This window comes from Pseudophryne corroboree, chromosome 6, assembly GCF_028390025.1.
Source record: "Pseudophryne corroboree isolate aPseCor3 chromosome 6, aPseCor3.hap2, whole genome shotgun sequence".
Classification (NCBI taxonomy): Eukaryota; Metazoa; Chordata; class Amphibia; order Anura; family Myobatrachidae; genus Pseudophryne; species Pseudophryne corroboree.
In genome coordinates this window covers 424562471-424589316 of record NC_086449.1, presented here as the reverse complement: position 1 = coordinate 424589316, position 26846 = coordinate 424562471, and the positions used below count along the sequence as shown (strand labels likewise).

General features: G+C 47.8%; 1 protein-coding gene across 3 annotated transcripts in view; it reads left to right on the top strand.

Annotated features, from left to right (window-relative positions):
• Positions 1-26846, top strand: part of FBXL13 (F-box and leucine rich repeat protein 13) — a 656615-nt gene that overhangs the window by 79486 nt on the left and 550283 nt on the right. For all 3 annotated transcript variants that reach the window (XM_063926996.1, XM_063926997.1, XM_063926998.1), the window contains exon 3: positions 7693-7786. In XM_063926996.1, the coding sequence (XP_063783066.1) occupies positions 7693-7786 (94 nt within the window). The remainder of the gene's footprint in view (positions 1-7692; positions 7787-26846) is intronic.

Below are 26846 nucleotides of genomic sequence, written 5' to 3'. Positions count from 1 at the left end.
TTCCCACTCATGTTTCCATGGTTTAAAGATGGTATGTCATCCCTCAGTTGGACCAATGGTAATGCCAGATTTTTTCTCCTTACAGAAAGATCGCCGGTTAGGAAGGAATATTGCATCACCAGAATGTTCGTTTGGAAGACTGAGAGACAGCACCTTTTGAGAGGACAGCAGAACAAGAAGAACAACAAGACGAGAGAACTTATTATCGTAACAAGTTCTCTCCCCCTCAAACTGTTTTCTTATACCCCCTTTACAAATTTCTTCTTTTCTCCTCCTGTAAGATGGACTTGCCCCAAGAGACTGTGATATGGATTTTCCCGTTAACCATGATGTTGACCAGAGCAGTCTGTTTCGGTGAGAGTACCAGTGAGGTCGAGAAAGGATCCAGAAAGGTCCTGATGACTGAGACGGAGGTGTAAATTTCCAATAGCAACCCAATCACCAAGCAAAGGCGAGTACCGGGCACGATCTAACAACCATGTTATCTGTAAACATTTTCTTTGAAGGATTGTTAGTTCAAAAAGAAAAACTGTATCTGTAGGCTCTGTGACAATGGTTGAAGATGGATGCATAAAGAAATGCCAATCCAGTCTTAATATCCATATGGACCGGCATCCATTGAGTGACTATCACTCCTTAGTGGGTAGTGTGTTAAATAAAACTGATTGTTGGGTATGCTCTCAAGTACCTCAGGGTCATAGTAAATCAGGGCTAGTACCATTTCCTTTAACATTAGGGGAGGTACTTGAGCTAAGTGGTGGGAGACCGGTGGACAGGAGGTTTAATATCTCCAGCCCTCCTAGTTTGAAGCTCCACCAATACCATGTGGATAGGTCCCTCATATGTTTTAACATCTCCAATCCCAGAAAACCGGGAAATTGGGAAGTGTCATGGAGCAACCTTACCATGACCTTTTCACACAGAGCAGATAGAATGCCTACAGATACAGAGCTCGTACGCCACATAGCCAGTAGAGGAAAATCTTTCCGGTATCGATATACCTTAGGGAATAGGATTACTAGAGTTGGAGAGGTATCACCAGGATACTGTGCACATATCGTACAAACCGATACGTGCATTAAGCAGTTGGAAGAATTAGGGTCAGGAGATTTCACCTGGAAGGTTTGTAACATGGTCATGTCCTTCTCCGTCCCTTATGTTCTCCCCGATGATGCATATTTCATATGCGGGAGAAAGGCGTACAAATGGCTTGCCCCAAACTCTGAAGGATTGTGTTATATTGGAAAAGTATTGCCTGAAGTGATGACTGTTACACATGACAAAATGAAGGACATACACCGTGGTGCCCAAGCTCCTTATACTCACACTCATTACGAGCACCGAGTTAAAAGACAACTGTCAGAAAGGTTAGAGCATCCGGCCTCTGATCTTATCCATGAATCCACCGGGATTCAGGTTCTGGTAGCGTTAGATTTCACTCGTACCGCTCGAGGAGTGATGAATTATAGATACATTTCCGCACTCGCCAATTTGTTAGATAATATCACTGAAATGTATGATGACACGTTTAGATACACTGGAAGAGAACTTCAAGCTTATAAAACAGAACTAGTTCAGCATAGGATGGTTCTTAATTATCTTACAGCAGTAACAGGCGGATATTGTGTTACATTGGCAACACAGTACGGCATAAAGTGTTGCACGTATATCACCAATAGCACCGAGGATCCGGTAGAGGTCATAGACCAAAAGATGGATGATATTCTGCAATTAAAGTGGGAATTTCGTCGAAAACACAATCTCACCCTTGCTGCTGTAGGTAATGAGCTGACTGGTTGGGTGTCATGGTTGAACCCGCGAAATTGGTTCTCCGGTTTAGGAGAGTGGGCTCAAGGAGTCATAATGGATGTTGGAAAGTTTCTACTATGTATCTTAGGTGTCGTTATATCGATTGGATCGATATTTAGATGCGGGCAGGCTTTAATGAGGTGCAAACAAAGTACAAAAGTGATGAGCTTGAGGAGTGAGGAAACTGTAATTAACCTGGATTTGATTTATGACCCAATGATAGAAACCAGAATGTGATGAAAATGCGATTATACGGTCCGTTTCTTTCACCTGTTTTTCTGCTTTTCTCCCAGATACAAAGACCCCCTTGGACGAGGAAGCTGACGAGACGAGATGTATACAGACAACAGACAAGCACCAAAGAAGAAGATTTGACAACTTTAAATATGGACACTTGATGAACTTTGCCATGGATCCCCAGTTTCCCTAGTATCTTTAAACTCACGCTAGCCCAACATTTTTGTAAATCTGATGGCTCAGACAAAGCTATTTGCTCATGCCTAAGGAGCAATACAGCGCAAAGAAGACGACTCTCAACAGATACCGAAAACAACTTCGACGACAGATGTACATTTCCCTGACATAGAATATCATTGCATTTTTCATAAGTGTTCTTTATCTTCATCTCTACAACCCTCAGGTAATAACACACATAGACGATAGGGAATACAGGCACAGATATCAGCAACCACATACCTCCCCCATTCATGTATCACCAATTAAAATGTGCATCCCCATTTTGTTACAACCACAGCCGAAATGAGCTCGGTAGAGTTTGACAGCCCATCCACAGACCCTTAGTACGGGATAAGAAGGAATTCAAATGTATACTTCGCAATACCTCGAAGCTTGATGTACAACACGTACGGCACGATGATACATGACCCCCCAAACATGGATTCATACACACATGCTTCTGCTATCTCACTAGGTCATACCCTCTTCACACCTTCTCCTCTCTCCTCCCTTACCCAACCATTGAAATGTATTAACCCCTGACATATATTTTTCTCTTTTTGAAATGTTTTAGGAAGTGGCAGTTATTGGTGACTGCCAAAGGGTGGACTGTCAAAGTCAAAAAATATTACATAGAGAGACCATATAAACTGCACACATATAAGTCGCTATACTTGCAAATATGCGCAGCGAGCACAGCAATATATGGAAACACACGCATTTGCTCGGACATGGCACAGAGATGGATTCGGCACTTGTTTCATACAGTACATGGTTATAATAATGAACAGCACCAGACACCAAGGAGATTTAGAATTGGCTAATGAATTAATGTCATGGATGTGTATCATTCGAACCGAACCAGATAAACACATCATGTTTGGTATTGAAGCAAGCAGAATCAGGTGTGGGTTAGTTTGAGGCCTGTTGTGTTGTTGTGGGACATTGCAGCGGATAGATATGATTATATGTATAAAAGCTAAGATCATATTGTTAGAATAATGGGTGCTCAAGACAACCTTTTACTAAGTTTTCAGGGCTGAACCTGATTAGCATATACAAAGAGAATGGTGACTCAATACAAAGGAGAAAGAAAGACCCCTCCCCCAGGTACTGGTCAAACAGGAAGGTAGTGGTCAGGTGTGGCCTCAGAGAACAGATGTAATGTAGCTACACTCACAGACACACACACAGCTACCTGGCACCAAGCAGCATGGCGGCTGAATCCCCAGGACATCTTCCAAACTAAAGGCTAAGTATTGAACCTCACATGGCTAGATAAGGAAACAGATAGATTGCTTTCTGGTTTAAATAGGATATTGTAACTTGGTTGTGTGATTGTTGGGTGTTTGTGGATACTCTGTGAAGTCTGTGATAAATTGGAACAGTATACAATCTGTAGCATAATATTTGTGGTATTTGTTTGCCAATGGAGATTTAAAATAGATTGTGCTGGTTAGTTATAATAAATATACTGTTAATCATAAATACCACCATGCAGTTACGTTTGTGTTAATTACATTGTGATCTGGTCTTGTGATGAATATGCTCTGGTTATTGAGATACTGAAGTTGTTTGGGATGTGAAATTATGAGATGGTTCTAGGAAGTTGGATTACATTGTGAAAGGTGTTTTAGATGGTTTGGAATTGTAAAATCAGAACATATGCATTGTTTTGAGGCTTGGACATTTTGGAAGAAAATGGAGTCTTGTGTTTTCTGCTATGTGATTGTGGTTTAGTATAGAGTGCCATGTGTTTGGACCTGCAAATCTAAAATGGCTGCTGCTGGATGTCTTCCCCTCCCCCTTTCAGCCATGTGGTGTGGTCTTTGGAATCAAGTGGAGGTTTCTCAAAATGGAGTCTAGCTTCCATCCCATGCTGTATTCAGCATTGACTAACTGCGCAGCGATTGTCTCTCACATGTGTAGTTTTATCTGCAACTATGTTGTCTCTTATTTAATGTTATCATGAGCCATTTCTCTCTATCTCTCTCTTCTTCTCTTCCCCTTCCATTTTCCCATAAATAGTAATTGTATTGTATTGTATTTCTTGTGTAGTTATCTGGTTAGGAAGTCTTTGTTATATTGTAGTGTATCATTTGTACTGTTATCCCCTTTTACAAGTATATTAGATATAATACAGTTAATAGGCCTTGGAACCTAAACCAGCATCTGTGTATTTTCTATAGTGATAAGTGTTCATTTGAGCGTCGGTGACGCTCATGCAGCTTTGTAGATAGTCAGGTTACACAAGGTTGCACTTACACCCTGTACTCACATTAAGGTATTCAGTGTATTTCATTGGTATAAGGTTTTAACATAAAGGTATAGTGTTGTAAGCGTCTGCATCGCTGGTGACCTCCTCGTGGTCTCGAGCGTATGCTACGCTACAGCGAATCATTCCCCTAGACATAACCAATAACGTGTCCTGTGATCACTGGGCCGTGAGCGAACGTGACGCTTGAGCGTCTCGCCTACGGCTGAGCGATCGCTACGCAGATAGCGTACCATTACGGTACTTCTTAAGTAAACAGCGTACAGTGTTCTTAGCTTCATAAAGGGTTGTTTATACGACAAAGGAATTTAGCATTGTCATGACTTGGAGGATTCCGAGTCCCTTGATGTGGTCAGGGCTTTGAGGATTTACGTGGCCAGAACGGCTAGGATCAGAAAAACAGAGGCACTGTTTGTCCTGTATGCAGCCAACAAGGTTGACGGAGCTGCTTCAAAGCAGACTATTGCTCGCTGGATCTGTAACACGATTCAGCAGGCGCATTCTACGGCAGGATTGCCATTACCAAAATCGGTTAAGGCCCATTCCACTAGGAAAGTGGGCTCTTCTTGGGCGGCTGCCCGAGGGGTCTCGGCACTACAGCTGTGCCGAGCTGCTACTTGGTCGGGGTCAAACACCTTTGCAAAGTTCTATTAGTTTGATACCCTGGCTGAGGAGGACCTCCTGTTTGCTCAGTCGGTGCTGCAGAGTCATCCGCACTCTCCCGCCCGTTTGGGAGCTTTGGTATAATCCCCATGGTCTTTACGGAGTCCCAGCATCCTCTAGGACATTAGAGAAAATAAGATTTTAAACCTACCGGTAAATCTTTTTCTCGTAGTCCGTAGAGGATGCTGGGCGCCCGTCCCAAGTGCGGACTACTTCTGCAAGGCTTGTATATAGTTATTGCGTACATAAGGGTTATGTTATAGTTTCATCGGTGGTGGACCGAGGCTATGTTGGTTTTTCATACTGTTAACTAGATAGTATATCACAAGTTATACGGTGTGATTGGTGTGGCTGGTATGAATCTTGCCCTTGGATTACCTAAAATCCTTTCCTTGTACTGTCCGTCTCCTCTGGGCACAGTTTCTCTAACTGAGGTCTGGAGGAGGGGCATAGAGGGAGGAGCCAGTGCACACCCAGAGCCTAAAGTCTTTCTTAAAGTGCCCATGTCTCCTGCGGAGCCCGTCTATCCCCATGGTCCTTACGGAGTCCCAGCATCCTCTACGGACTACGAGAAAAAGATTTACCGGTAGGTTTAAAATCTTATTTTTACGACACAATCCAAAAACAAAAACAGCGCTTCCATAGAATCGTGTAAAATTTATTCAATTACACATATAAATAAAATAAAACTAAAATCACAATACCGGCCAGTATTGAATCTTTAAATAACTATCTCATATGAACAGGTAGTAAATTTACATAACCACGTACATATATTTTAAAACATCAATATAGCAACTTCTCAATGGACAATTTAATCCAAATCCATAGGTATATTAGTCCTGATGTTAGTAAGACTCCTAGGATTAATAAAGTTCCTACAAGCAGCAGAAATCAGTGCACTGATATTGAAGCAGATGTTAATCAAGCTGTATTAGTATGTCATTTAGCAATTTCAATGCGTTTATTTTGCAGAGACAATAGTGCTATACAGCATAGCAAGATCGGCTTTTATCACCTGATTAACCAGTCTTTTAAATGGGTGGTTAATGACTTCTCCCGGCTCCTGGTGCTTTTTAACCTTTAAACGGTGCCATATCTGGAGGGTCCAATTCGGGGACTGTTTGTGGTGAATTCCGCGTGCTGTGTAGAAATAGCCGGTACCGGACCAAGGTGACGTCTTACGCGTTTCTCCGCCTACAACGCATCGGCGGCTTCCTCAGCACCAGGAGCCGGGAGAAGTCATTAACCACCCATTTAAAAGACTGGTTAATCAGGTGATAAAAGCCGCTCTTGCTATGCTGTATAGCACTATTGTCTCTCTGCAAAATAAACGCATTGAAATTGCTAAATGACATACTAATACAGCTTGATTAACATCTGCCTCAATATCAGTGCACTGATTTCTGCTGCTTGTAGGAACTTTATTAATCCTAGGAGTCTTACTAACATCAGGACTAATATACCTATGGATTTGGATTGAATTGTCCATTGAGAAGTTGCTATATTGATGTTTTAAAATTTATGTACGTGGTTATGTAAATTTACTACCTGTTCATATGAGATAGTTATTTAAAGATTCAATACTGGCCGGTATTGTGATTTTAGTTTTATTTTATTTATATGTGTAATTGAATACATTTTACACGATTCTTTGGAAGCGCTGTTTTTGTTTTTGTATTACTGCCTCACAGCACTGAGGTCATGGGTTCGATTCCCACCATGGCCCTAAATGTGCGGAGTTTGTATATTCTCCCCGTACTTGCGTGGGTTTCCTCCAGGTTCTCCGGTTTCCTCCCACAATCCAAAAATATATTGGTAGGTTAATTGGCTTCCAACAAAAATTAACCCTAGTGTGAATGTATCTGTGTGTACATGTGATAGGGAATATAGATTGTAAGCTCCACTGGGGCAGGGACTGATGTGAATGGCCAAAATTCTCTGCAAAGTGCTGCGGAATACGTGTGCGCTATGTAAATAACTGGTAATAAATAAATAATCAATCCGGTTCCAGTACAGTTCAAATTCAGTTCCAGTTCAAGTCATCTATCTGGTGCCAGTCTGTTCCAGTTCCTGTGCAATAAAGTTTATTGCTATTTCCTGCTCACGCCTTAGAGCTACCAATGTAACTCCTTAAGTCCACTAGCTAGCAGTTTTCACAGTTTTCTCTAAAGCTCTATGAACAGGAGCTGGATTTAGCCTCCCAGCTTCCTCCACGTAACTTCAGCTCCCTATGCCTACCCAAGCCAGACCCAACCCTCGGGCTTGGCACATATTTGTAGGAAAACTGACGTAGAACAAAAACATGTAAATTCTATAAATTTATAGATACAATTTATTAAAGTTTTAGCCTACTTTAAAACTTGCATTGTAACACCATGTTTAAAATGTACATCAGATAATGAAAGGCTTTAATAAATAGAGTACTTATATATTCTCTTTACTGTCCTCTGAATATCATACTCCTTTTATCTCTCTTTTCCCAACAGGGATGTCTACATAGATGAAAGACGAAAACCAAGAGTAAAGGCAATGGCAGGAAGCTATCTAGAATACCTTTTTGGGCAGGATGAAGATCAGTTGGTAATTTCTTTATCATTTTACGTGAAATCAAAATAAAGTGTGGTGCTCTAAATAATATATAAATAACTATGTCAGCATATACATGAGTAGGATATCTTGTGCACAATATTTGAAGGAGTATGTCTGACTAGCACTGATTTCTAATCCTTTACAGGGAAAGATTGAAATCTAAAGTGATTTTTGATGTATTTTTTTTATGTGGCCTCAAATAGGCTGGACCGAATAACCTGGTGTGGGACCAACAGAAAAGTAGGCATCATTAGCACACCATTATTCTACTATCCATCTATGCATAGCAAAGAGCATCCTAGTGACTACCATATAATACAGAAAGCATTCTTGTGACTACCATACATTTTAGAGAACATTTTAATAATGCCTATACAAAGCAAAGAGTGTCCTAGTGTTTTTAATACAGTGCAGAAAGCATCCTAGTGACTGCCATATAATAGAGGGTCCAGTGGCGTAACTAGAAATTTTTCTCCCCCAAGCCAAATAAATTCTCTGACATAGCCTTGTTGAAATGGACGTGGCTTTTCATAAAGGGGCGTGGCATCACAGGAAAAGACTACCTTATACCCCAGTTTTGCAACCTGCACACCCAGACGTTGGCCACCACAGGAAAAAAAAGAATCCTGATTCATGCCCCTTACATTATTTGTCATTTTTCCTCCTTATAATAATGCCCAGTATACATTATGCCACACACCATAATGCCCCCGACACATTATGCCACACACCGCAATGCCTGTGACACAGTATGCCACACACCGTAATGCCTGTGACACATTATGACAGGAATCGCAATGCCCGTTTACATTATGCTACACACTGCAATGCCCCTGATACATTGTAGCACATTCAATGCCTGTGACACATTATGACACACACCGCAATGTCCGTGATACATTATGCCACACACTGCAATGTCTGTGATACATTATGCCACACACTGCAATGACCCTGAGACATTATACCACATACCACAATGCCCATGATATAGTATACCATACACCGTAATGCCTGTGACACATACCGCAATGCCCGTTATACCCTATGCCACACACCGCAATGCCAGTTATACATTATGCCACACACTGCAATGCCCCTGAGACATTATACCACATACCACACTGCCTGTGATATAGTATACCACACATCGTAATGCCTGTGACACATACCGCAATGCCCGTTACACCCTATGCCACACACCGCAATGCCCGTTATACATTATGCCACACACTGCAATGCCCGTGATATAGTATGCCACACACCGTAATGCCTGTGACACATTATGGCACACTCCACAATGACGTGATACATTATGCCACACACCGCAATGCCCATTACACATTAAGTCCTACAATAAGGCTTCTGATTACTTTTAAATTACCTGCTCGTTGCCAGGAGTTTCATGCTCTTGGTTCCATGCACGGTGCCAGGGGTTTTCATGCTCAGGGTGTCATGCTCGTTGCCAGGGGTTTCATGCGGTAGGTGTTATGCTTGTTGCCAGAGGTATCATGTGCTGGGTTTCAAGCTTGTTGCCAGGGGGTAATATTCATTGCCAGGGGTTTCATGCACTGGGTGTCATGCTCATTGCTAGGGGGTAATGCTTGTTGCCAGGGATTTCATAAGCTGGGTGTTGTGCTTGTAACCAGGGGGTAATGCTTGCTGCTAGGGCTGTGCTCCCAGTGCCACATATGCCCCCTGTGCCAGATAGTCCCCCACAAGTGCCAGGTACACATCAGGGACGTGCAGTCAGGGGAGGCAGGGGAGGCAATGCCTCCCCTGTCATTAATGAATACAATAATCCAAAGAGATACTTATGACACATATTCTGTCATAAGTATCTGCTTTAGCGCTGATATTATTTTAAGAATTTTTTCCTTGAAAAAATCCTGTGTTAAAGGTGTTTCGGAGGCACCATTATCAGTGCCTCCGGCTGTCACTGTGAGAGAGCAGGAAGAGGGGGGCGGGGCCATGCGCTGGGCAGTGAAAGCCCGTTAAAAAAAACAGCAGAAGCGGCACCTTACAGAAGTGCCGCTTTAGAATGGGGCGTGCTTTCAGCTCATATGGAAGCACGCCCCCACCCCTTTCAGCTGCTGCCTGGCCGAGAATGCAGACATGTCACAGTCTGACATGTCTGCAGCAGCAGCAGCAGTACCCGATGACTGCTCCCCCCTACCCTCTTTGCATGGCCACTCCCTCCCCCTGCACCAGCCACCAATCTCTACTGCAGCATACATACATTCTTCCTCCCCTCCTGAGGCTCCGCCCCCTCACGCCGGAGGCCACGCCCCTTTCCCGATCTATTTGGGAAGATATGATTTCTCCCCAGCCAGCTCCGTGGGATGAACCAGGGAGGGAATATACAGAGACTGCAACCTGCTACCACAATCAAAGGTAAGGATCTGTGGGGGGATGGGTGTTATATATATATATATATATATATATATATATAAAATATAATATAATAATGTGTGTGTGTGGGGGGGGGGGGGAGGGTAGTGATGTTTTGTGGGATTTACTTTTTATTTTTATCTACGCACACAGGGACGGTGCTACCATTAGCCAGCTTTAGGCAGCTGCCTGTGGGCACCAGCACTTGAAGGGCGGCGCTGAGTGTAACAAAAAAATGAAGGAAGTGACTGTTGACTGTGCAGTGCGCTCGCCGTGAGGGGTACCCATTCCCTGCTCACCCGGTGTCAGATCTGCCGTTAGAGCCACATGTCCGGGGTTGTTCCCACCAGCACCTCCAGCGTCGCTCGCTCACTCCCCCGCCCCCACCTGGGACCACAAACCGTGTAAGCAGGACACATTGACGGAGCTGCTGGAGCCCGAGGAGGAGACCGGGAGACGGTGGCGTTTAGTATATTACTTATCATGCAGCCTGGGACCCGCCAGCAGGAGCCAGAGGCAGAACTTTACCATGATGATGACAGCTCAGGGTGCCATTGACTTCCTATAAGCCGGCGCCAGAGCACATCGCTGGGGCCAGCTAAGTTTACCATGTACTTGCAGGAGGCTTGCTGACCCCTTCCCAGGGACAAGTGGCCGCCTCTCTACAAAAGCTCCTCCAGCTCAGACACCTATCATCCGGTTGATGCGGAAGTCAGTGATTCCGCCCTTCACAGGATCAGCCACGGGGAGTGAACATTCCAGGAGCCCCATCAATGGACACAGGAGGGCCGGGGGCACCGAGACTGGCACTGCTGCTGCTACTACTTCAGGTAAGTCATTGTCACTGTCTTTACTTGCCTGATGTACAGTACACCCAGAGCAGCTTCTCTAGTACAGTCCCATGCCCTACATTATGCTGCACATCTGACGGCTCCCTATTGCCCTGATACACCGCGACTGCTCCCTATGTGTCCCTGATACACCCCGACTGCTCCCTGTGTGTCCCTGATACGCCCCGACTGCTCCCGTGTGTCCCTGATACGCCCCGACTGCTCCCGTGTGTCCCTGATACGCCCCGACTGCCCCCTGTGTGTCCCTGATGCACCCCGACTGCCCCCTATGTGTCCCTGAACCACCCCGACTGCCCCCTATGTGTGCCTGATGCACCCCGACTGCCCCCTATGTGTGCCTGATACACCCCGACTGCTCCCTATGTGTCCCTGATACACCCCGACTGCTCCCTATGTGTCCCTGATACGCCCCGACTGCCCCCTGTGTGTCCCTGATACGCCCGACTGCCCCCTGTATGCGTCTGATACGCCCCAACTGCCCATTGTGTGTCCCTGATGCGCCTCGACTGCCCCCTATGTGTCCCTGATGCACCCCGACTGCCCCCTATGTGTGCCTGATGCACTCCGACTGCCCCCTATGTGTGCCTGATACACTCCGACTGCCCCCTATGTGTCCCTGATGCACCCCGACTGCCCCCTATGTGTCCCTGATGCATTCCGACTGCCCCCTATGTGTCCCTGATGCACCCCGACTGCCTCCTATGTGTGCCTGATGCACCCCGACTGCCCCCTATGTGTCCCTGATGCATTCCGACTGCCCCCTATGTGTCCCTGATGCACCCCAACTGCCCCCTATGTGTCCCTGATGCACCCGACTGCCCACTATGTGTGCCTGATGCACCCCGACTGCCCCCTATGTGTCCCTGATGCACCCCGACTGCCCCCTATGTGTCCCTGATGCACCCCGACTGCCCCCTATGTGTGCCTGATGCACCCCGACTGCCCCCTATGTGTGCCTGATGCACCCCGACTGCCCCCTATGTGTCCCTGATGCACCCCGACTGCCCCCTATGTGTCCCTGATGCACCCCGACTGCCCCCTATGTGTGCCTGATGCACCCCGACTGCTCCCTATGTGTCCCTGATGCACCCCGACTGCCCCCTATGTGTCCCTGATACACCCCGACTGCCCCCTATGTGTCCCTGATACACCCCGACTGTTCCCTATGTGTCCCTGATACACCCCGACTGCTCCCTATGTGTCCCTGATACACCCCGACTGCCCCCTATGTGTCCCTGATACACCCCGACTGTTCCCTATGTGTCCCTGATACACCCCGACTGCTCCCTATTCCCCTGATTGCTCCCCATGTCCCTGATACACTCCTCACTGCTCCCTTAAGGACCCATTTATCCTTGATCGTATTTGCAATGCAACTTGAATCTGAGGTACATGATTTTGGCACAGTGAGATAGCGATCTAGTGGTGGCATCAGTCATCTTACCCTAACTCTCCCGCTGTCAGGAGCTGATGGAGCTCGAGGAGGAGGGCGGAGGTGGCACCTTCTCCCAGGCAGGGAAGGGCTTCCCCAACTACCAACTGATCTGTACCCCCTCACAGCCAGCCTTGACCAGCGGCAGCGACAGGGAGTCAAAACCCGGAAAAACTATGAGTGGGTCTTCAAGGGCGACTTCCCTCATCCGTAGCCACAGCATCAGCCAGAACAGAAAGGCAACCATGGTCAGTACCTCAGCCAACCGTCAGTCATGTGACCGGCAGGAGGTTCTGCAACAGCTGTGACTCTCTAGTGCCTGAGAGGTGTCAGCTGCCTGCAGATGACCATACTAACATGCCAAAACATTAATGTGTGTCTCTCTGTCTCTCTTTCTCTCTCTCTCTCTATAATCTCCATATGCACAGTGGGAACAAATTAATGTAATATGCTGTGTCTGCACATTTTCACCTCGGGGCTCGGTATTTTGCTGAGTGGGGGGGGGGTTTGCTGTTTATTTGCCTAGGGTGCTGAGAAACCTTGCACCGACCCTGCACGCACAAAGGTGTATTCAGCAAGGAGGGGTCAGTGTACCGTCTTCATCCGGGGCCCCTTCTTTTTAGCCGGCGGTACAAGTAATACCCCTTTTCAGACCGCCTGAGATGGGTCACAGTGTGCGACCCGCCTCAGGCCCCTTGCCGCCGCTGTGTGCAACCTGGTATATTGCCGGGTTGGTGACATCAGTGGTGACGCGGCAGGGACAGCGCTTGGAGATCACATGATCTCCAAGCGCCACCCATACATACACAGTGAACGGGAAACGGGTCGCATCAACCTGGCTCCCATTCACACTGCACAGTGAGCTGCGTTGAACACGAGTTCAACCCTGCTTGTGACCAGGATTAAAATACCGGGTAACTCTACCCAGTATTTCAACCCTTGCACCTTTCAGACCGCACCTGAACACGGGTTATGCGCGCTCATGTGTCAATAACCCGTGTTCATAGGTGGCAGTCTGAAAGGGGTATGAGTAGACTCTGGTGCTGTCCTAGAGTCTACTCACCAGCTTTTACCAATAGTCATAGTCAGCGGGTTTTTGAGGGAGGATGAGTGGTAGGCTAAAATTTATCCTAGGGCGCAGTACCACCATGCACCGGCCCCACTCCCAACCACGGCCCTGTACAGGTGGAGCTAGGAAGTTCTGGAGGAAGAGCAGCCCCACCACAGGGAGCAGGTTTATTGTTTCCTCTCTCTGTTACCAGCTGCAGCAGGGGCTGGCCAGGATTTGCTCTGGAGAATGGCGGGTACTTTAGTTTGACATGGACTAAGCTCACCGGGGACCGGGCTGTACTGCTTATATTCTATGCTATACTGCCAACAGAGTGGGACAGAGTAATGTGCTCTCCATAGTGTATTTATTAACAGTTTTGTACATAGCGCAGCAAATTCCGTTGTCACCCACTACTGTCACCCTCTCCCTGTCACCCGCAGTTGGCACCAACTGCTGTCACTCTCTCCCTGTCACCAGCTCCCTGGCATCACCCTCTACCTGTCACCTACTGCTGTCACCCTTTCCATGGCATCATCCTCTCCCTGGTGTCACCCTCTGCCTGTCACCCACTGCCTCTCTCCATCACCCTTTACCAGTTACCCTCTGCCTGTCACCCACTGCCTCTCTCCATCACCCTTTACCAGTTACCCTCTGCCTGTCACCCACTGCCTCTCTCCATCACCCTTTACCAGTTACCCTCTTCCTGTCACCCACTGCCTCTCTCCGTCACCCTCTCACTGTAACCCACTGCATCTACCCTGCATCACTGTCTCCCTATCACCATCTCTCTCCTGTCACCCTCTGCCTTTCCAAGGCATCACCCTCTCCTTCGTCATACGAATACAGCATTCCCATTGTCGATTTGTTGTCTGGCCACACCCTCATTGCAAAACCACACCCATTTTTCCGGGTGCACGTGTGCCATTGGCACACGCAGGGACAGTGGCGGTAGCGGGCATGGTAGATGCTAGAACCAAGTGGGCTAAAGAACCTCTGATGTCAGGAGGAGGAGCTAGGCTGGCGGGACAGTTCTTTCACTATGCACACCACCCACTACTACCTTTAGTAACCTGGTGGCGAGCGGAGCAAGCCACCGTGCCCAAAGCGTGGCGAATGAAGCAAGCCCACAAGGGTACATTTCGGGTACCCTGTTCGGCCCTGGTGATGTCAGAGGTTCTTTCTCCAACTGGGTTTTAGCCATAACCTAGCGGGTATCGGCTCAGGGGTGGTAGCGGACATTGGCTCGACGCCGGTAGGGGTCATCGGTGGAACCCGGCAGACATTATGGCTGCAGTGCCTCACCAGCCACTGACCTCACCGCACGCCACTGGTACACATATGCCCCCAGTGCCAAATATGCCCCCCCAGTGCCAGGTACACATATACCCCCAGTGCCAAATATGCTATCCCCCCCCCCCCCAGGCACTTCATTTAACAGACACGCTGCTGCTGCAGGAGAGCAAGGAGGGACACACAGGAGAGGCGCGCATGTCCCTCCTTCCCAGCAGAACTCAGTGGCGGCTAGGGCGCCCCGCAGCCCTGCGTGCCTCCAAGCGCTCCCAGGGGCTGCGGGCCCCTAGTTACGCCACTGAGAGGGTCCTAATGACTACCATACATTACAGAGAGCATTCAAGTAACTCTTATACAAAGCAGAGCGGTCTAGTGACTGCAGTACAATAAATAGAGCATCCTAGAGACAGTCTTGCAAACACAGAGAGCATCCTAGAGACAGCCATGTAAAATAGACATCCTAGGGATGTCCATAGAATACAGTGAGCATTCTATTGACTAACCTACAACACATAGATCATCCTTATAATTGCAGTACAATACATAGGGCATCCTAGTGACTACTATACAATATACGGCTTAATTGAGACCGGGTCGCTGCAGCGTACACAGGCTGAAGCCCTGTGCTGTGTGCACACATGCAGCAGCCGCACAGCGCGTGCGCGCACAGTGAGATGCAACGGCATCTCACCTGTGTGATCACGTGTGCCTGATTGACAGGCAGAGGTGGTTACGGGGAGTGTATGAGGCGTTGCAGTAGCGTTTTCAGGGCGCAGTCTGGACAACGCAGGCGTGTGCAGGACAGGCCACGGCAGCTGCGTAACATCACACGCAGCCACTGCGACCCTACATATAGCGGGTATCCATCTGCCTACGCAGCTAGCGTAGACAGAGAGGAACTCGGCAGGTGTGAAAACATCGCCGGTGTGCGATGCTTTCGCACATCTGTGGGGGTAGGGGGGTTCAGGACCTGGTATGCGGGGCGGACTTGCCCTGTGCTAGGCGTCCCTCCGCATGTCAGAGATTTTGATCATAGATGTGCATTTTTTACCACATCTACGATCCTCCCTAGGGTTAATGGTCCCATTCCCCAATGACAGGACACTGAGCTCCTGAGGGTCCTATTAACAAGCTGGCTGGAGCCACATTTGTTACCCGCAAAACTGGCACTATTACAGGGGTTCTGATCCCCTACAGACATGCTTACACACCTCAGCCAGTATAAAGACCGGGAAGACCGTGCGCCATTATGGGGGAGGGGCCTTCACTATGAGCGGATCCAGCAGCTCACCAGCGCCATTTTCCCTCTGCAGCTTTACACAGGCAGCCTGTCAGGGAAGCGCAGCTCCTCCAGACAGACTCCAAAGCACCTCAGGGGGTCATAGCAGGGGGGGGGGAGCAATAATTTGGTGTACTAAGCCCTATTAAGGGTACTTAGTTTGCGACCCAGCTTAGTTTAATCTTTAGCTATAGGGGCGCTGTGTGGCTGGCTCCACTGTACTTTGTGTCTTCCTAGAAACTTTCAAATATATCAAGGGTTTTAACAAAGTCCAGAAAGGAAACATTCTCCAAATGAAGCGAAACAATAGGACACGAGGACATGCACTGAGACTGGAGGGGGGAGGTTCAGGGGAAATTTGAGGAAAAATTACTTCACAGAAAGGGTAGTGGACAAGTGGAATAGCCTCCCATCAGAGGTGGTAGAGGCTGCCATTAACACTTTCTTAATGCTTTCATACTTTGCACCCTCTTTTGGACTTAGAGCCTGATTCAAAAATGTTAATTAAAATTTCACATACACCTCATACAACACAGGAATTTACTAAGGATTCATGTTCTCAATCACTGCTGACAGTAGCCAAACACTTCCAGAAAGGGATGGAATTTGTCAGTGCCGTAAATATGTGTGTGCGAAGTGTGCCTTGCACACAGTGCACTTGTGGAGGGAACGCATCGCTGTGCTGCGGGGGTCAGCTGGGAGCCAGTACACCGAATGGAGGAATAAGCAAGCAGGACAGCTCCGGTGCTGTCCCCTTGCCTGCCCGAGCTGCCCCGCCTCCCACTCGACACTCCCAATGCACCCTGTTACGTCTACCCCTCTCTAGAATGTCCCACCTTCCCAGAATGCAGGTGCGGGCGCGAGGTCTTCGCGCACAGCATTCTGGGAGCTGACGCGGTGGTGGGAGCTACGGCGTGTGGGGTACCCGCTTACAAGCACCAGCCGCAGCCCCGTCTGCAGCCTGCCGTCTGCTGCCCACTCAGTCCGTGATCCTGGCAGCAGCACAGCACTCGGCCAACCTCAGAGCTGGAGGGAGAGTGTTGCCCCCCGGCCCCCTTTCCCAGTGACCAGTGAGTGCGGATGTATCGGTCTTCTCTCTTCTCTCTCTTTCTCTTTTTTTCTCTCTCTGTCTCGCTCTCTGTCTGTCTGTCTCTCTCTCTCTCTTTTTTTGTAAAAAGGGGATCTTTGCCAGCCTAATGTGTAAAAAAGGGGTCTCTGCCAGCATAAAGTATAAAAAGGGGTCTCTGCCAGCTTAATTTGTAAGGGGTCTCTGCCAGCCTAATTTGTAAAAAGGGGGTCTCTGCCAGCCTAATGTGATAAAAAGGGGTCTCTGTCAGCATAATGTATAAAACGGGAGTCTCTGCCAGCCTAATTTGTAAGGGGTCTCTGCCAGCCTAATTTGTAAGGGGTCTCTGCCAGCCTAATTTGTAAAAAGGGGGTCTCTGTCAGCATAATGTGATAAAAAGGGGTCTCTGCTAGCCTAATTTGTAAAAAGGGGGTCTCTGTCAGCATAATGTGATAAAAAGGGGTCTCTGCTAGCCTAATGTGAAAAAAAGGGGTCTCTGCCAGCATAAAGTATAAAAAGGGAGTCTCTGCCAGCCAAATTTGTAAGGGGTCTCTGCAAGCCTAATGTGATAAAAAGGGTCTCTGTCAGCATAATGTGTAAAAAGGGGTCTCTGCCAGCCTAATGTGAAAAAAGGGGTCTCTGCCAGCATAAAGTATAAAAAGGGAGTCTCTGCCAGCCTAATTTGTAAGGGGTCTCTGCCAGCCTAATTTGTAAAAAGGGGTCTCTGTCAGCATAATGTGTAAAAAGGGGGGTCTCTGCCAGCCTTATGTGTAAAAAGGGGGTCCACCTGGTGTAATGTGTGTAAGTGGCGCTACTGTGCGGTGTAATTTGAATAATGGAGACTACTGTACAGCGTAATATGAATTTGTATTATTTTGTGGCCATGCCCCTTCCCAATAAAGCTACGCCTCTATATTTTTTACGCACACCTACAGTGCGCATTGGCCCTGTTTTGTATATATGGGGGGGTGCCAATGCTATTTCTTGCACACATCGCTAAAATGTCTAGTTACGGCACTGGAATTTGTACAGAAAGAGAACTTTCAAATAGAAATGCTTCTGGCTGGCGTGTTTGGAGAATCATGCATGGATAAGTGATATCCGTGCATGCGCCTCTGTGCAAAAGTGTAGTAAAGAGTTAAAAATCAGAAAAAAAATTGGGTGGGGTGCCCCCTCCTAAGCATAACCAGCCGTCTCTTTGAGCCAGTCATGGTGCTTAAATTACCTGGAAAATTTTGCGTAGGGGTCCCCACTATTTTAAGAACCCGCACCGGACTCTTGGACTGGTCCTGATTCCAAAAATACAGGGGGGGAGCAGTAGAGCTTTTTAAACATGCATAGGATAGACATAAGGATATCCTTACAAAGAAATAAGGATCAAACAAGGTTAGAGATAAAATTAATGTTAAAAAAAGGGGGGGGGGGCAGACTAGATGGGCCAAGTGGTTCTTATCTGCCGTCAAATTCTATGTTTCTATGTTTAGAAGGGCTCTGTGTGGGTTAACTGTGCTTTAACCTTTTTCTTACTGTGTGTGTGTGTGTGTGTGTGTGTGTGTGTGTGTGTGTGTGTGTGTGTGTGTGTGTGTGTGTGTGTGTTTTTCTTTCACATTTATCATGTCAAAGGAGCGTGTCTCATGCACAGCAGAGTGTTTTTCTTAATCAGGGGGATCACTAACTCAAGACAGTACACATTCTCAAGCTAGTGGATCTGAACCTGTATGGTTAGATTTATTAAAAGGGATGATTTCAAATATTTCAAATAAATTGTCCCAAAATGAAAAGGAGATGCAATATTTAAGGCAGTCTGTAGATGACCTCATGAAGAGGGATTCAGTGGTCATCCCGGCATCTCAGACCCCTGCTATTTTTGTCCACAGAAACGTACTCTGGCCCAAATCATGCAGGCTGATACAGACGATGATTTATTAGACCCAGAGGAGGGGGAGGTGGACTTGGTAGGGGGGATGCAGCTTTAGCACAGGGAATACGTGCCCTGATTGAAGCTGTAAGAGATGTGTTGCACATTCCTGACAAGGTGTTAGAGTACGAGGAGGAATCCTTTTTTAATGTGAAAAATAAATCCTCTGCTACATTTCCTACTTCTAAGGAATTAAATTCTCTTTTTGAAGCAACTTGGGTTAATCCTGACAGGAAGTTTCAGATTCCAAAACAGTTACCCACATCCTTCCCGTTCCCTCAGGATGACAGGAAAAAATGGGAAAACCCACAGATAGTGGACGCTTTGGTTTCCAGGCTGTCTCATAAGATAGTTTTACCTGTACCTGGGGCTGCTTCGTTGAAGGATGCTGCAGACCGCAAGATTGAGACCACTCTCAAATCTCTGTACACAGCTGCGGGGGTGGCCCAGAGACCCACTATAGCTTGTGCATGGATCACTAGGGCCATTGCAAAATGGTCAGGTAATCTAATTGATGGGTTAGATTCCTTATCCAGGGGGGAGATTATTTTACTCCTACACCATATACAGGATTTTGCTAACTCTATGGTGGAGGCCATAAAGTAGTTTGGATTGCTCAACGCACGCACCACAGCCATGGCAGTGACAGCATGCAGGGGCTTGTGGCTACACCAGTGGACTGCGGATGCGGATTCCAGGAAAGGCGTGGAAAGCCTACCTTTCACAGGTGAAGCCCTTTTTGGAGTGAGCTGGATACGTGGATATCCAAGGCTACGGCGGGTAAGTCTACATACCTTCCCTCCGCAGCACCCCCTGGCTAGGAAATCCTATTCTGCGCCAACGTTGCAGTCCTTTCGGACAGCGAAGTTTAAAAGTAGGGCCAAGGTTTCTTCTACTGCCTTCAAAGGCAATAGAGGTAAACGCAGAAAACCTGCAAATACAGTCTCACAGGATCAGACCTCCGGATTTGCTTCCGCAAAGCCTTCAGCATGACGGTGGACCACATTGCCTGGTCAACAGGCAGGGGGGAGCCCGGTTGCGAGATTTCAGTCACGTATGGGCCACCTCATGCCTGGATCCATGGGTAAAAGATCTTATCGTCCGGGGCTAGAGACTGGAGTTTCAAGAACTCCCACCTCACAGATTCTTTAAATCCGGCTTACCAGCTTCACCGGAAGCAAGTATGACCTTGCAAGCAGCAATTCAAAAACTGGTACAGACTCAGGTCATTGTTCCAGTTCCTCTTCAACTACAAAACAAGGGTTTCTATTCCAACCTCTTTGTGGTACCAAAACCGGACGGTTCGGTGAGGCTCATTTTAAACCTCAAGTCACTGAACCCGTATTTACGGGTGTTCAAATTCAAGATGGAGTCGCAGAGAGTGGTGATCTCAGGTCTGGAGGAGGGAGAATTCCTGGTGTCTCTGGATATCAAGGACGTGTACCTTCATATTGTTAGGCGCCGGGGTCCGCTCGTCGGTGCGGCCCGGCGCCTAGCAACCAGGGACGCCGTACGCGGACAGCCGCCGGCTCCCTGGCAACGCTGGACGCCGGGCGCACTGAGCCGCACGGACCCTAGCAACGGGGACGCCACTGACGGACCGCGTTCCCCGTTGCTGGGTCCAGGGTTTAATGAACCTACACCTGTTTCCTGGCCGTGCAGCAAGGCAGCTGCACGGCATGTAGGTAATTAGCCCTGTCAGCACCTGATTGGAGGACTCCTGTTCATATGCACTCTCAGGGCTTCTCACAGACGCCGGTAATAGCTTCCTGCATGCTGTCTCTGTTTGCTGAGAGTCTGTTCCAGTCTTGCTGTATCCGGTCATTCCAGTATTCGGAAGTCCTGAACTCGGAAGTTGTCATCTTATTCCTGGAGTCCTGACTAATCACCATATAACATCCAGTGGTGTTCGTGAGTCGCGGCTTTGCCGTGTGTTGCGGCTTGTCCGCTTTATTATTTATTATTTGTGTTTTGGAGCATTTCGCGGAGGGTTCCGCTTCCACAGGTCCACTCCGGTATCCAGCGGTGCTGGGTAGGAGTATTGGACAAGTGGATTTTGGTTGTCCTTTTCCCTGGCGGGTTTCCGCACATACTTCAGGTTTTGTTAGTTAGCTTGTTGCCCCTGGCCTGTTGTCAGTCAGAGGTCCTCTTGTTATCATCCTGCCTCGGATTTCCCTTTGTCTCTCACTAAGACCGGGGGGCACCGGAGTTGGGCAGACATAATCCGCCCTTCAAACGTGGCTGCCAGGGGCTCAAGAAACCATAGTCTCGCAGGGGATTTCCGATAGCACGGGTGAGACAATAGAGTTAGGGCGCCAGGGGCAACTAGTCTTTCCTGCTCCCGTTACCTGCATTCCATTCCAGCGCTCTGGTCCTTGTCATAAAATCTCCTCCGGTCAGGAGTGCTGGAATCATAACATTATTACCGGCCCTACCAAAACTTAAAATTAAACGGAGTTTAATTTTTTCTTATTCAGTTTTTGTAAGAAATTGTCGGCCTCATGATCCAACAGGGTTAGGACCAAATCCTGGTCAGCTCTTAGTCAGACAGATTCAAGAACTTACTCAGATGGTTCAGGATCTTTCCCTTCGGGTGAAGTCGCAGGAAGATCTTTTACGAACTTCCCCGAGGGTAGTTCCTGAACCAAAAATGCATTTGCCTGACCGTTTTTCTGGTGATAGAAAAGAGTTTTTTAATTTTAAAGAATCCTGTAAACTTTATTTTCGTTTAAGACCGATCTCCTCGGGTACTGAATCTCAGCGGGTCGGGATTATTATTTCTTTGCTCCAGGGGGATCCCCAGACTTGGGCATTTGGTTTAAAAGCAGATGATCCGGTGTTTTTATCAGTAGACGCTTTTTTAGGGTCTTTAGGACTGTTATATGATGACCCTGATAGAGAGGCATCCGCGGAAGGTCAATTGCGCGCTCTCAGACAGGGTAGGAATCCTGCAGAGGTTTATTGTACGTAGTTTCGCCGGTGGTCGAACGACTGTGGCTGGAATGACCCAGCCCTGCGCAGTCAGTTTCGCCTCGGCTTATCAGAATCTATTAAAGACAGTCTCCTCCAGTATCCCGCTCCTGAGACTCTCGATAAACTCATGGAGCTTTCTATTAAGATTGATCGTCGTCTCAGAGAGCGGAAGGCTGAAAAAGGAGCATCGGTCAGGTCATCTCCATGTGTATATTCCATCCCTGAGGACATAGAGGAGCCCATGCAGATGGGTCTCTCCCGGTTGTCTCCTGAAGAGAGAGCCAGAAGGCAAAACTCTGGTCTTTGTTTGTACTGTGGGGGTAAGGGACATTTTGCTCGTAATTGTCCGAATAAGTCGGGAAACGCCTTGACCAGGTGAATTGTGAGGGGGTTCACCTAGGTCTGCAGCTTATCTCCTCGAATAACTCCCTTTTAGTCCCAGCTAAGGTTTCCTTTGGCAGCCTCAGTTCCTCTGTGTCGGCTTTTGTCGACAGTGGAGCCGCAGGAAACTTTATGGATTTAACTTGGGCTAAGGCCTTAGGCATTCCTCAGTTATCTTTGGGTAGGTGTGTCACCATGCATGGCTTAGATGGGAGTCCACTGTCCAATGGGGTTATTTCCCTCTGTACACCCCCTGTACTACTTACGGTAGGAGCTCTTCATTCTGAAAAAATCGAGTTCTTCCTTACCCATTGCCCAGCAGTTCCAGTGGTTCTGGGTCACCCTTGGCTGGCCTTTCACAATCCCACCATTGATTGGCGGTCAGGGGAGATTTCTCAATGGGGTGCCTTCTGTGATAAGGAATGTATTTCGTTTCCAGTCAGAATAGCTGCTGCCATTCCTGAACTCATTCCCGTGGAGTACCAGGAGTTTGCTGATGTGTTCTCCAAGGGCAATGCAGACATTCTGCCTCCCCATCGGCCTTATGATTGCGCCATTGAGCTAATTCCTGGTGCCGCATTGCCAAAGGTAAGGTTATATGCTTTATCCGGGCCAGAAACTGCGGCCATGAATGACTATGTTAAAGAGAGCCTAGGGAAAGGATTTATTAGGCCATCTAAATCTCCTTTAAGTGCAGGCTTCTTCTTTGTGGAGAAAAAGGATGGTTCGCTCAGACCTTGCATTGACTATAGAGCCCTAAATAAAATCTCAGTTAAAAATACTTATCCTCTGCCGCTGATTTCTGTCCTCTTTGATCAGCTGCGTTCGGCTGTGATTTTTTCCAAAATTGATCTAAGAGGAGCGTATAACCTCATCCGAATCAGGTCCGGAGATGAGTGGAAGACAGCCTTCAGTACTCAGTCGGGTCACTACGAGTACCTAGTGATGCCGTTCGGCTTGTCTAACGCTCCAGCAGTTTTCCAGGACCTCATTAACGATGTGCTCCGTGACTTCCTAGGGAAATTCGTGGTCGTTTACTTAGACGACATCCTGATTTATTCTGACTCTATTGAACAACATGTTACCCAGGTGCGTCAGGTTCTTCAAAAGTTACGTGAGAATCATCTATATGCCAAACTGGAAAAATGCGAGTTTCATGTCACGGAGGTATCTTTTTTAGGGTACATTATTTCCCCTCGGGGATTTTTCATGGAACCAAAGAAGCTCCAGGCCATCCTTAGTTGGGCGCAACCCACCAATTTAAAAGCAATTCAGCGCTTTTTAGGGTTTGCGAATTATTACAGGAGGTTCATTCATTCTTTTTCCGACCTGGTTGCTCCCATTGTGGCCCTGACAAAGAAAGGAGCGGATCCTACCAACTGGTCGCGTGAAGCGGAGTTGTCCTTTCGGGCCTTGAAACAAGCTTTTGTCTCGGCTCCAGTCCTCAGACATCCCAATCCAGGATTGCCCTTCGTTGTGGAGGTTGATGCCTCGGAGGTTGGAGTAGGGGCTATACTATCTCAAAAGGATCCAGAGTCTCTGGAACTACATCCTTGTGCCTTTATGTCCAGGAAATTCTCCTCCGCTGAATCCAACTATGACGTTGGTAACCGGGAATTACTGGCAATAAAATGGGCTTTCGAGGAGTGGAGGCATTGGCTGGAGGGAGCAACACATACCATTTCAGTATTGACTGACCATAAGAATCTGCAATACATCGAATCAGCTAAGCGGCTGAATGCCCGGCAGGCTCGTTGGGCTTTGTTCTTTACTCGTTTCAAATTTATTATAACTTTCAGGCCAGGTTCCAAGAATACCAAGGCAGATGCTCTGTCACGCAGTTTTCTTCCGGTTCATGATAACAGTCCTGTTACTCCCATACTTCCATCTTCAGTCATTTGGGCAGGCCTCACACAAGATTTATTTACCCAGTTAAAACAGCTTCAACACCAAACTCCTGGAAATACTCCTGCTGGTCGTCTTTACGTCCCTGAGTTCTTGAGAGCTACTGTTTTGACTGAGTTCCATGATAACAAAGTTTCCGGGCATCCAGGGATCTCTAAGACATTGGAGTTAGTCTCCCGCTCAGTATGGTGGCCTGGTCTTTCTAAAGACGTTAAGGAGTTTGTTTCTTCATGTCAGGTTTGTGCACAGCATAAGGTTCCCCGTTCCTTGCCTATCGGGCAACTTATGCCCTTGAATGTCCCTCTCAGGCCATGGTCTCATATTTCCATGGATTTTGTGGTGGACCTTCCCCTTTCAGCTGGATGCAGAGTCATTTGGGTGGTAGTAGACCGTTTTAGCAAGATGGCTCATTTCATTGCCCTTCCCCGACTGCCATCTGCCCAAGGATTGGCAGTGTTGTTTCTCCGCCATGTTTTCAGACTTCATGGGTTGCCCACTGATATTGTTTCTGATCGGGGTCCACAATTCATTGCACAATTCTGGAAGTGTTTTTGTGCTTCATTAAAGATGAGATTGTCATTAACATCTGGTTACCACCCACAGTCCAACGGGCAAACCGAGCGAGTTAACCAATCATTGAAACAGTATTTGCGTTTGTACTCAGCCAAACTCCAGAATGATTGGTCCGAGTTTCTTCCATTGGCGGAGTTTGCTTACAATAATTCTTGTCATTCCTCCACCAACGTGTCTCCATTCTTTTCAGTTTTTGGTTTTCACCCCAGAGCTAATTCTTTTTTTCAACATTCCTCAGTTTCCTCGCTAACCTTAACCTCCCATCTCAGAGCCATTTGGAAAAAAGTGCACCTTGCTCTCAGAAAAGCGGCCTTTCGAGAGAAAAAAATTTCTGACCGGCTCCGACGTCCTTGCAATTTTAAGGTGGGAGATAGGGTATGGTTGTCGACTCGTAACATTAGACTTCGACAATCTTCAGCTAGGTTGGGACCCAAATTTATTGGACCATTTCATATCATTAAAAAAGTTAACCCAGTTGCTTTCCGGTTACGTTTACCAAAATCTCTTCGGATTGGTAATACGTTTCATTGCTCCCTGTTGAAGCCATACATTTCTTCCAATAAATTTCCTCGGAAGATCTCTCAGGGAAGATCTCCAGTGGATGTACAGGGACAACAGGAGTTCCTGGTGGAGAAGGTTCTCGATTCCAAGTTGTCCAGGGGCCGGCTTTATTTTCTGGTTCACTGGAGAGGTTATGGTCCAGAGGAAAGGTCCTGGGTCCTGGATAAGGATCTTCATGCCCCAAGGCTCAAGAGGGCATTTTTTCGGGAATTTCCTTGGAAGCCTGGCTTTAGGGGCTCCTTGACCCCTCCTCAAGGGGGGGGTACTGTTAGGCGCCGGGGTCCGCTCGTCGGTGCGGCCCGGCGCCTAGCAACCAGGGACGCCGTACGCGGACAGCCGCCGGCTCCCTGGCAACGCTGGACGCCGGGCGCACTGAGCCGCACGGACCCTAGCAACGGGGACGCCACCGACGGACCGCGTTCCCCGTTGCTGGGTCCAGGGTTTAATGAACCTACACCTGTTTCCTGGCCGTGCAGCAAGGCAGCTGCACGGCATGTAGGTAATTAGCCCTGTTAGCACCTGATTGGAGGACTCCTGTTCATATGCACTCTCAGGGCTTCTCACAGACGCCGGTAATAGCTTCCTGCATGCTGTCTCTGTTTGCTGAGAGTCTGTTCCAGTCTTGCTGTATCCGGTCATTCCAGTATTCGGAAGTCCTGAACTAGGAAGTTGTCATCTTATTCCTGGAGTCCTGACTAATCACCGTATAACATCCAGTGGTGTTCGTGAGTCACGGCTTTGCCGTGTGTTGCGGCTTGTCCGCTTTATTATTTATTATTTGTGTTTTGGAGCATTTCGCGGAGGGTTCCGCTTCCACAGGTCCACTCCGGTATCCAGCGGTGCTGGGTAGGAGTATTGGACAAGTGGATTTTGGTTGTCCTTTTCCCTGGCGGGTTTCCGCACATACTTCAGGTTTTGTTAGTTAGCTTGTTGCCCCTGGCCTGTTGTCAGTCAGAGGTCCTCTTGTTATCATCCTGCCTCGGATTTCCCTTTGTCTCTCACTAAGACCGGGGGGCACCGGAGTTGGGCAGACATAATCCGCCCTTCAAACGTGGCTGCCAGGGGCTCAAGAAACCATAGTCTCGCAGGGGATTTCCGATAGCACGGGTGAGACAATAGAGTTAGGGCGCCAGGGGCAACTAGTCTTTCCTGCTCCCGTTACCTGCATTCCATTCCAGCGCTCTGGTCCTTGTCATAAAATCTCCTCCGGTCAGGAGTGCTGGAATCATAACACATATTCCAATTTGGCCGCCTCATCAGGCTTATCTAAGGTTTGCGTTGCAGGACTATCATTACCGGTTCCAGGCCTTGCCCTTCGGGCTCTGCTCGGCCCCGAGGGTATTTGCCAAAGTGATGGCGGAGATGATGTTTCTCCTCCGC